The 12,138-nt window shown below is 41.3% G+C and overlaps 1 protein-coding gene across 6 annotated transcripts in view; it reads right to left on the reverse strand.

Annotated features, from left to right (window-relative positions):
* UPP2 (uridine phosphorylase 2) overlaps positions 1–12,138 on the reverse strand; it is a 65,572-nt gene that overhangs the window by 47,613 nt on the left and 5,821 nt on the right. For 4 of the 6 annotated variants that reach the window (XM_026697196.2, XM_026697198.2, XM_026697195.2 and 1 more), the window contains exons 2-3: positions 8,965–9,082; positions 3,938–4,096 (exon numbers count right to left, since the gene is read on the reverse strand). In XM_026697196.2, coding sequence (XP_026552981.2) covers positions 3,938–4,096; positions 8,965–9,082 — 277 coding nt within the window. The remainder of the gene's footprint in view (positions 1–3,937; positions 4,097–8,964; positions 9,083–12,138) is intronic. The other 2 variants (XM_087920175.1, XM_087920173.1) reach the window with 1 other exon arrangement.

Consider the following 12,138-nt stretch of genomic DNA (forward strand, 5'->3'; position numbering starts at 1 on the left):
ATCCAAAACGAGCTGTGTGGGAACTCCTGAGGGTGGGGGCGAGTGGGTGGGGCCAGTCAGGAGTGGGATTTGGGGGTTCTCCGAACTGCACAGAATCTTTGCTAGGGGCTCTCCCGAACTCCCAGGAAACTCCCAGCAGCCAATGCCTCCTTGCCCAGCTTGTTTGCTCTCTTCCCGCTAATTCTGTTCCTCTGTTTAAGTCAGGGGATATCTCAGAAAAGATGACCTAGCAAGTCACAGGTTTTCTAATAGCCTATAAAATAGACAACAAGAGTCCCAGCTAGAGAGAAGTATTATCTTCGGAGCAGAATGAAGAACGTATCAGGGTGTATAAGAAAGTCTAAAAGAATTTTGGCACAGCCATAAAATAGCTAACTAATGAGAAGCAGTGCATTTGGAACGGTATTGCTGTAATCTGTAACTGTAAGGGATAGGTTAGGAAAGAGATAAAGGTCAGGTTGAAGAATGTGGCTGGAACAACGGTGATGAGGAACCAGAAGATCAAGTCTTGGAAATGTGAAAATAGAAAGGATGGACAGAATAAGGATCGAAGGTCTGGGCATAAATAGTATATCTGAGGAAAGACAAGAGAAATAGGGTACTTACAGTAGGATAGATAAGTGCAAGTAATTAGAAACAGGGTATAAGAAATGGCAAATGCACAATAAATGAAAGAACATAAAACTCTTCAGACTAAGAAACAAAGTTTATTTTTGTAGTGCACTTTGATACTAAGCTCTCATTTCTTCAGTGACCATCAGTCTCTGTATCTCATCCAAATCCATACCATCCCAAAATCTATCACATGTGTGGTTTATATCCAAATATATTTTATTTTTTATATTGTTTCTTCCCCTTAAAATATTTTACAGAGAATCCACAATGATCTGAGAATCGGTATCTCCACTAGATAATTTAACAGTCAAGCTGAAACTAAGTTAATCAACTAAAATTAGCAAACTTCCACAAACAAGTTACCGAGACCTAATCCACAAATCAAAGGATAAGGTTGACAAATACAAAGTTAATTAAATTAGGTCTCCCAGAAGAACTGCATGTTCACAAGAATAAACACACACACATACCTCAAATGTCACTCTAGAATCAGCACGTGACACTCTGGACAAGCTCCCACTATACAAATTTGCTGCTGTGCCCCATTTCTCTGCAGCCTGCCCCTAAATGCAAACTGTTTTGCTTTTAGGAATAGATATTTCTTCTTTCCTCACAGGTGTCTAGGTCTCATTTTTATTTACTCTCGCACAGCCCTGGCTCAAGTTGGAACCCCAAATTATTCTTCTGACACAGGGCTCTGCAAATTCAGCTGCAAATTCAGCTTGGGGGATCAGATCACCCCTGTATTTTATTTTTCCCCCCCTTTTGGCAATGCTCAGGACAAGTTCATCTCTCTATGCCAGGGGTGTCAAACTCAGGGCCCTCAGGCTGAATGTGTCACACGCTGCCCCCCCCGCCACCCCCAGTTAATAGAAGGGGGAAAAAGTTGTGATACATCACATGATACGACAATGTGTCATCACGAGTTTGACACCCCTCCTCTATGTTTCCTTTCCCCATACTCTGTTGGCTGAATTGTGGTGTGTCTGAAATGCATGGAAAACTGGGCTTTTGTGAATCAACTGGATTTGTTCCAGATATAATTTTTGTTAGGTTCAAAGATGGCATGGTGCGACCTGAATTTCAAAGGCAAAAATATTCAAATAACATCAAATTTCAATAGTGGAAAAAAAAAATCCATAGACCATAATAGGGGAGCATCAAAACATCTGCAGCTGCTTCTTTTTTTTTAAATCGGGATGGGATGAAAATAGCAAAGGAGTTTTAGCTGTTTTTGAATCTTCCAGGGTTTTACTGCAATCTTTTGCTGAAAAACATTCTCCTTATTAAGGGATTCTCTCTTTCTAAGGGAGAAATGAGAGGAATGAGGAAAGGACAGCAGAACTATCTCCAAATCATCTAGCAAATGTCCTCTAGAGAAGTGGTCCAGAAAAAAAATTACAAAAACAATGTCCTACTTAGATTTAAAATGAAAGCCTTTGAAAACACTATAAAAAGTAAGAACTTGACTCTCCATTTTTACTGTCATGTGGCAATAACATGACTTACCTTTATGCAGTATTACAACTTTGCTTTCTCTAAACTCTGAGGGTTTTGTGGGTGGGGGAGGGAGGAGAGGACAGGAAAGTTGACATAAATGGCTCAGGGGTGGGCTTCAAAAATTTTAGCAACAGGTTCTCTGCCGGGTTGCTGGGTGAGCGTGGCCATGATGGGTGTAGCCTAGTCAACCTCCTGCACCACACCCAGGGGGGCATGTTTTTGCCCTTCCTGGGCTCCGGTGCTTTGCTTGAGCCTCGGGGAGGGTGAAAATGGCCTCGCTGGGCTCTGGAGGCTCTCTGGAAGCTGGAAATGGGCCCATATCCAGCCTTCCTGAACTTCTGGGAAGTTTTTCATCTTCCCTGAGCCTCCATGCACGCCCTGCACTTACCTGTATCCAAAATGGGCTGTGTGGGGACTTCGGGGAGAGGCGGGGTAAGCGGGGCCAGCCAGGAGTGGGATTTGGGGGTTCTTCAAACTGCACAGAATCTTAGCTAAGGGCTCTCCCGAATCCCTGCAAACCTCCAGCAGCCCACCAGGGGTGGGATTCTACCAGTTTGCACCTATTCGCTAGAACCGGTTGTTAACATTCTAAGCAGTTCAGAGAACCGGTTGTTAGAAGAAATTACTGGCCTAATCCTGTAAGGAAGGCAGGAAGGAAACATTCTGGTGTTGCTTGCAGAAACTGCCTCTCCCTTAACCCTTATTACATTCTTGGCAGGACTAGACTTCCTGTCTCTGGAACTTCTCTGGAGTTTTTTCCTCCTCCTTTGCTGGTACTTTGCTTGTGTGGAGTGACCATTCAAAGTTACAATGGCACTGAAAAAGGTGACTTATGACCATTTTTCACACTTACGACTGTTGCAGCATCCCCACAGTCATGAGAGGCCAGGTGAGGAGATGCATGCCTTGATGTGATATTGAGTTGGCCACACCCAGCCAATAACATGCCCACCCAGTCACATGACCACCAAGACACACCCACCACCTAAGCCACGCCCACAGAACCGGTTGTTAAAAACTTTGAATCCCACCCCTGCAGCCCAACCCTGAAATGGTTGCCAAGCTTGACCTGTCTAAGGAAGAACCTTCTCATTGGCAAGTCTTACCTTCTCCTGGAAATGCCCCAGTTATGCCAGTGCTGTATCTGGCTGGCAATTCCCACTGTGGTATGAAAGGTGGTAAAACAAGCCAGGCACAGCGAAATACAAGCAGACCACAGTGAAAGAAGCCACTATTATGTGTACAGTATGCACCAAACTCATCATCAGGCAAGATCCAACACTGGGATTCATGATTCGTCTTAGGTTCTTTAATAAAAACTAGCAGTTCATCCACACTTATTTCCATCACTGAGCCATGCTTTGACTGGCTGTCTGCTGGTGTGGGAGTTCAGGCGAGTTCTCCCCAACGGTCCCACTCATAAGCTTGCTGGAGTGGGAGGGTAGGTTCTGTATCTCCATGGCTTACTAATAAAACCAATATATTCAGCTTTCCAACTTTCTGCTTTAGCCCCTTAAGGGATAAACTGAGATTATACAACATGGCCCTGGGCACTCTTGCTGACATGCAAGTGAGGTAGAAAGAGTGGAAAATGTAAAGGATAGAAGGAGCTTCTGGTTCAAAGAAGTGATGCTTGTCGGTTAAACCACGGCCTAAAAAGTTGTTCCTTGAGCCCCAGCATCGATCTTTCTATTTTTTTTTTATCTCGTTCTTCCTCTGAAAAGTCTTAGACATACACTAAAGAATAAAGAGTATGCTGGAATGGCCAGATATACTGTATACTATTAAGAGGAGTTCCCGGGATTCCCCATGAGGTACTTACGCTGATGGAGAGCACTGGGCCCACCTTATACATGGAGTAACGGTCAGTCCCAGCACAAATGTTTTTCAAGTCATTGTCCTCTCCTTCGTGTCCAAGTTCTTTCTGCATGAACTGAGCAAAAGCCTTCATTCTGTTGGGGCTTCCTCCCACACAGACAAACTGCAAAAGGACGATAAGGGTATCAGCCACAGCAACAACAACGCTGCATCTATTGCCGCTAAGCTGTCAGAATAGTTTTGTGCATTTTTTTCAAATATCCAAAAGGATATAAAAATCCTACTTGAAAGCATGAACTAAAAGATGGTCCTGACCTGCTTGAGCCATAATGGGGACACAAGAGGTCCCCGTTTGTCAGGATTTGATCAGGATAATCTTATGGAATTTAGTCACTGTGCGACTTAAGGAGCAGAATATAAGAACCTGGTTTTATTCTTGTCATGATATCGGTAGACTGAAATCAGGGATGAGCAATTTGGATGAGGGTTTTATTTATTTAGTGAACGGCACGTGTTAGTCAGGGGCCTCTGTGACAGGAATTTTTTTCAGGCGGTGTTATCTTTATCGGTGGAGTGCTTGAATGCTTGTAGGCAATCGGGGGCGGGGGGCTCTTTTCTTGTCCCTCCATGGTTTATTCACTCATGGGAATCGAGCCGCTGAGCTGTCAACCTCAGCGGTGCACAGACCCAGTGTCTTACCACTTCTTTCACTCTGGCCCCTCTGGGGAGGGTAAGCCTTCTTTATTTACTTCAGCCAAAAACACTGTTTTAGAAAACAGAGAAGGCTGGGTGAGGCTAAGCCTTCTTTATTTTTTAAAACAGTGTTTTTGGCTCAAGTATTGCCACAAATGGCCGTTTTTACATTTCCAACCAGAGGTTCAGTGTACAGATTTTAAAACTAATTTAGTGTTTTTCTTATCCCACCTTTGTTCTTTTTAGAAATTACCTCTTCTTTTCCCATAACAATAATCCTGTGAGATGGGCTGGGCTGAAAGAGAGTGCCAGGCCCAAGGTCACCCAGCCAGTTTTCTTGCCTTTGGCAGGACTAGAACTCACAGTCTCCTGGTTTCTAGCCTGGTACCTTCACCACTAGACCAAACTGGCCATGCAAAGTAATCATATGGCCAATCGATACCATTTTGATTATTGTATACCACCTAGAGTTCCTTCTGTGAGACAGGTAACCATATAAATGTGATTAATAAATAATAAATACATTTTATAACTGAATTTCTGCGATGTAAATCGTTGAAGAGCTGTGGAGTACTGCCAAAACAGGTCTGGGGAACTATGGGTCATTAGGTAGCTGCCCAGGCTGTTTCCCACTGAACTTTGCTATAAGAAATGCACAATTTCTATCGAAAGGGGCCCTTCTATATGCTTCACCAGTTGTGAAGGTCTAGTAATCTAATACCCATGACATAAATAAAATTGAAATGTTTCCTCTCCTGAAGGAATATCCAATGAAGTGAAACAGGAGGGGGGATAATATTATGTCCGGCATATTATTTGATTCAATAAAAGGGGGTGGAGGGAGAAGAAAGAAAAGATGTGCAGGGATACAGTTTTAGATCACCCCCTATATATCTGCTTCTACATGGACTACATTGTGCCTGGAATTCTGCCCACATTTTGAAGGGACGAGTGGCACAACCATCAAAAATGCATCTGGATTTCACATCTGATATGCAAAGTCTGCATTTTATATCTGAATTTTGTCCCTGGTCCAAATGTCTTATTTGCAGCGACTGTAATTTTCAGCTGGAAATAAACCCAGCAAAATAAGCAAGCACGGCACATAAACTGCTAGTAGTTATTTGTGCTAGAAAAAAAGTTGAACCAGATGCTGAATTGGTGTGTGGTCTGCTCTATTATTTCAAGTAGGGTGCAAAATTCTGTACGTGCAGTCAGGAATTGCAACTGTAAATGGGTGTGGAATTCCAGGAAAAGAAATCAAAAATCACTTCTGAATCGAGAGGGTAGCTAATCAACGCATCTCTGTTTGCTTGCCCCACATAGCTATTGTAGTCCAAAATGACATTTGATCCAGAAGTGGTATTCAGCAGGTTCAGAAATTTTGAGTAGTTCGGAGAACTGGTAGCAGAAAATTTAAGTAGTTTGGAATAGCACCTCTGACTGGCCCCTCCCAGTCAGAGGTGGTATTATCTGCCTTCCGAATCCCAGCTGATCAGCTGGGTCTTCGTTTGTTGCCCTGTACAGGAGAATGGAGCAGGAAAGCAGGTTAGTGGGGTGGGCAGAGAATGGGGATTTTGCAGTATCCTCCTGCCACGCCCACCTAGCTATGCCCACAAAACCGGTAGTAAAAATTTTTTTTGAATCCTACCACTGATTTGATCAAAATGGCTGGCATTTCTATACACTTTTTGCACATCTTTGTAGCTCCTGATGTACATACTATAGGTTCAAACCCTGTGCATTTCCTCAGGAGAAAATAAACCCATCTCTGATTGTGCTCCAAATCTGTGATGAACCTCAAAAGAACCAATTTAAAATTTATCTTGATACTTCCATTAAAATCAATGAGGTTTTTAAATACTTAGCTTGGGTTCCACATATTTTCCAGAAATAAATTAAAGGAATTCATTGGGCTTTTTTTTACACAGCACAGATAAGGATTTCAGAAGCAAGGCAGTTTTACTTTATTTAAAATAAGAGTTATTGAAAGTTTTACAGAGAACATAAAAATTAATATAAACTAATAAAATGTAAAAGCAGTGTAGAAAGAAATAAAGATGAAATAAAAGACAATATTAGAGAAATAGAATAAAAAGAAATAGAAAGAAGCAGTGTCCAATTTCATTTGCAGCAAATATAAGTGCTAATAAAAAATTATCTCTTACTCTATAATTACAAAAGAAAGTTCACACTTTTATGCATTTTTTTGCAATCATCAATGCCACAAATCAAGTGCATTTTCCTGTTTTATGCAAAAACTCTATACTGTAAGGGTTTTCCATTCAGCCATAAGTCTAGATCTCGACTATGTGTCTGAATGATCCTCTATTTGGCAACTTCAAATTTCGATTAATTAATGGTCTGTCTTACAAATTGGTAAATGTAATCAGAATGTCAAGTATAAGTTAGGTGGTATTGATGTAGCAGATGACCCTCACTTTATTAAGGACCTAAGTGTACTTATCTCTGACGATTTATGCTCCAAAGCTCACTGTAACAGTGTTGCTAAAAAAAAGCATTAAGAGTTGTAAACTTAATTTTGCGAAGCTTTTTTTCTGGAAACGTATTGCTAATTAGAGTTTATAAAACTTATGCCAGATCAGTTTTAGAGTATTGTTCAACTGTGTGAAATCCCAACCATATATCTGACATCAGTACAATCGATCAGGTTCAGAAGTAGAATTCCTTATGCTACTAAACTCAAAGTTCTCAGTTTGGATAACTTAGAATTGCGTCACTTGTGGTAGGACCTAGGTATTGCATACAAAATTATACATTGTAATGTTTTACTTGAAATGACTTTTTCTGTTTTAATCGCAATAATATGTGCGCAAACAACCGCTTTAAACTCAATGTAAATCGTTCTAAACCTGACTGTAAAAAATATGATTTCTATAATAGAGTTGTCGAAGTCTGGAAAGCTCTGATTCAGTTGTCTCATTTACAAATTTTCACAGTTTCAGTCACAAATTGACTTCCGTGGACCTTACTTCACATTTAAGTGGTCAGTAGAGGGGCCATGCATAACTGCTCTAATGTGCCTATTGTCCCTGTCATTGTACTTTTATTCTCTTATTCTTGTTCTCATTTTTGTTTGACAAATTCCAATAAATAAATAAAAATAATAATAAACAGATGCTGTTTTTCCTCTGATCAAACAGGTTAATTTAGCCATCGCTGAGAACCAAAGCAAGTTTCCAACTGGGATTCAGTTGTTGAAGTCTTTAGGATAACAGTCATATATGTATAATGAACCCTCAATTTAAAGGACTATTTAGGGAAAACACACCAGTTAACAAAAATGCTTCTTAGTATTACATTTATGTAACTAACATAGTTTGTATGCCATTGACAATGATTTGCATCATTTGTGTTAGGGCAGTTGTTCAGATGGGTTTTAAAAACAATAGACATCCAGTATTTTGTGTGTATGGGGGGAGTACAGATACAAAATTAATCCTTTGCACCCAAGGTGCTCAAAATTGCAGTCCAGAGAATTGAGATTAAACTTCAAAAGTTTAAACAAACAAACAAAAAACAGGGCTATCAGATTTGAGCCTCAAAAATCCGGATGACCACAAGATGGCAGCAAAAATAGATTTTTGTGCATCTCTTTGCTGCATGTAGATGTTTTCGCTTCAGATCTGCTAATTCTAGCAGAGACATAGAACCTGTGAGGAATGTAGGTTCAGTTCTTAACATCTCTAGTTAAAAGGGTTAGCTAAAGAAGCGAACTATCACGATTAATAAGAATGCATCCTTTTATATGTCAGAATATCACTTCCTAAACTCTTATTATTTCTCTCGTCTGGGAATTCTGTTCCTCTTCTAATGTGAACCAGTATCAAATTTGGAGCCACGGAGCCTCTTGCTAAAAGTTTTCCATGAGACTAAACACACTTCACAATACAGTTGGTGTTTGTTTATCTGAAAATATCCCTAAGCAGCTTTGGAAGTGGCATCAACAGGCTCTTCTCCTTAGCCAGAGAAATGGGAAATGATACCACTGATGACTCAATTTCTACCATGTATTGTTTTGGAACTGGAGCCAGAGAAACTACCCCAAGGAAGAATTTAGCCCATCAAACTGGCTTTGTTTTCTCAATTCTCCTTCCTTCAACTGAGAAGCGGAAAGGTAATTGCCCATAACTGTAGCTGCGGCATACTTTTTGAGTCACTTTGCCGCTATTCCCTTAGGACCTTTAACTCATCTCTGAAGCTCGTCTGTGGTTTTGGTAACAAAAAGAAAAAAGAAAAGAAAAAGAGAAAAGAACAGCAGCAAGAACAGAATGGAAGGTGTTTAGAAAAGCAATAGCTGTGTCATCTTGAGGTTACCTTTATGTCTCCAAACATGGCTGGCAGGTTGTGCGTTTTGGTTCCTAAATCCAAGTGGTAAAGGATGTCTTCTTCCATTAAATCCAAATGAGGGTTCTTAACATAAACAAATCCATTCCTAGGAACGAAACATAAAAAGAGAAGGAGGAAGCTGTCAGTGACCGCAGAGAGGGGAAATGGCAAGATAAAATATGGGAACCCAGGAATTCAGGTGAAGTTGTAGATTGCCTGTTTATAAATTAATAATGCTGAGGTTGGCGAGAGAAAAAGAACCGTGGCCAAACAAGCCCTTTCCAGATGATCAGTTTTTAGTATAGTAAATGTGTCGCGATTGCCCACTTGGTATGCTGATTGCAAACCTCTTCCCTGGAGGTTGAAGTTCTCGGTGTTCTGCAGCAATATATTTTATATTCAGGAAATAGCATTCCCCCCACCGCCGCCGCCTTTCACTTCACTGGTGTCTTGTGTTTGCCTTCTGAAATGACTTTGTGTGACGGTTAACAGACACATTTCTTATGGTTTGTGTGAAGTCGTTAATAATGTTCGCACTGCCATTTAGTTCTGTGATCTTCTTTATTCTTTAGTCTTCACAATATCACCAGTGGGTTGTATTCTCTAGTAGTGCTCAGAAAGAACAGAAATAGCTCCTGATAGATCAAACCAAGCCTTTGTCTGTTCTAAAGGGCCCCATAAGACATAGGACTGCTGGAGTAAAGGACAAGCAGCCTCATATTCACATTGTGCTTCTCACAACCACTTAATCAGAGATCTTATAAACCAGGCTTGTCCAACCCGCGGCCCGCGGGTCGCATGCGGCCCAGGTCGGCTCATAATGCAGCCCAGTGCCCACCCCAACCTTCGTGCAAGAGGATGAGCCAGCGAGGAGGAGGAGGAGAGGCAGGCACGAGGCGGGCGAGGCCAGCGCCACACCAAGCAGCAACAGAAAAGGCGGGCGCCGTCAGAGCGCTCCTTGTGCCAAGGCAGCCACAGCCCAAGAGTCCCACTTGGCCACCTCCTGCTGTTGCCACCGCCGCCACCGCTGCTGCCGCCGGAGCTGTTGTAGTGGCTTCTGCCCCCGCCGCCGCCACTGCCGCTGCTGCTGCTGCTGCTGCACCGAGCCTCCCAGTCCTGCCGCATCCAGCCGGGCCATTTGCAGGAGGAGAGGTAGGCGCGAGGCGGGTGAGCTTTCTTCCCCCCCGCCCCCGCGTTCCTTTCTCCCTGGTTGACTATTTTTTATGATATCTTATGAAAAAAAAATGTTTTCTATGGTTTTTTTGGATGATCAGGTATCGTTACTGTTATTTTGTTTTATGTGCAGCCCAAACCAAATTTTCATCTTCTAATGTGGCCCAGGGAAGGTGAAAGGTTGGACAAGCCTGTTATAAACAAAGCATGAAGATGTTAGCCCTCTTCTGGTGCTGACCATCAGCAGCTACGATTTAGGGTATCGTATCTCTGAACACTGAGTTTTGCTTTTTTAAAATATCCTGCCAGATATTTCTGGAAAATCAATCTATTTGGGAAGAGGGGAGATAAAAATTCCTTGTTAAGCTAGGTTCCTGGTGGTTACATGAACACAACCCTATATTTTTAGTGGAAGAATATAAAAGTGGTTTGCCTTCTTCCAGATTTCCCCCCCACCCCAAGTTTCTTAATCCAGTTTACTTCTGTGCGATTTCTAGTGATGATCCATCCGAGTACAAATCAGGTCTGATTTTATTTAGTTCTTTTTTATATTAGCCAAGAACCACTTCATTTTATTAGCTGGAATTACCCCTAAGACACACGGACTCCCACTTTACTGGGATAGCACTAGCAATGGCACTTAGACTTATACACCACTTTACAGTGTTTTACAGCCCTCTCTAAGTGGTTTACAGAGTCAGCCTATTACCCCCAACAATCTGGGCCCTCATTTTACTGACCTCGGAAGGAATGGACAACTGAGTCAACCTTGAGTCCCTGTGAGGATCGAACTTAAATGTTTCCAAGCTGATGCTGAACAGCCTATCTTAGAGCTACATTAATTAAATTATCCTTTAAGCTATTCAGAAGATGACAAATTGGAGGTGTAGGAATATAGTTCAGCCTCACATTAAACTCCTTAATATTTCTTTCCTACATATGTAATGATTTGAAATAATGCTACAGCTGGACATAATGAGATCCTAGAGTTAAAGATTCTTCAAATTTCTTGCAACACCATCACACACACACACACACACACACACACACACACACACACACCACATATACACTTCCATCCCTTTTTAATAATTCTTCCAGAGATCTACTAAAACGTGAGTTAGTATATTCTGATTAAATTCATTTTTTTAATCATAGGAAGCCATACTGAAGAAAAAATAAAAAGAAATGCTTAGTTTAATGAGGAGACAAATGGAAGGCAGAAGGATTACTTGAGTGAGAGAAAAAGTCAACAAAGGTTTAAAGTGGAAAAAAATGTTCAAGAGTCAGAAGCAATAAGACAAAAGAGAAACAAAGACAAAACATATCAGCTAAAAGAGTAAAATACAACCACACGACTAAGGGATAAGAAATAAAGGCAGAACTCATGAGCCTAGAGACCCATGAATAATTCTATCACTTTTTAACATCTTATTCTTAGTTACTATGTATTCTAATTCTTTTATTTTGATTTTGTAAGCTGCCCAGAGCCCAGTCAGGTTCAGAGGGTCAAATAAATTTCATAAATAAAAAATAAATGAGGGTTTCTCCCCCCACCCCCTTCATCCTTGTTTTCAGCTGACATGCTGAGAACCAAAGAGCAGCCGGCTTGATGTGGATCAGAACCAAGAAAGTACAAACCCACCAGATGTGACATTTGTTTCAAGGTCAGTTGTGACCGAGCATCCTTGCCAAGGAAAGACTTTAACTGTATTATGTAGGCATTCAATTTATAGAAGGAGCTTACCCTTTTACAAATACTGCTTAGGATGGATGGATGACTAAGCCTCTGGACCCTGAGGTCCCAAGATCTTCAGTTCAACATTTGCTCTAGTATAAAGTTATTCTTATAGATGTAGAATTGCATGGCTGTTGTTTCAATGAATGTAATAAAGCATGCTACCATTTTATTTTGAACTGAAAGCAAAAGAGGTATATGGTCTGTATGTAATAGAAGGGACTTGGGGCTTACTGGTTGGGAACCTCTGC

The sequence above is a fragment of the Pseudonaja textilis genome, chromosome 1 (assembly GCF_049901715.1).
Source record: "Pseudonaja textilis isolate UNSWEBS1 chromosome 1, rPseTex1.2, whole genome shotgun sequence".
NCBI lineage: Eukaryota > Metazoa > Chordata > Lepidosauria > Squamata > Elapidae > Pseudonaja > Pseudonaja textilis.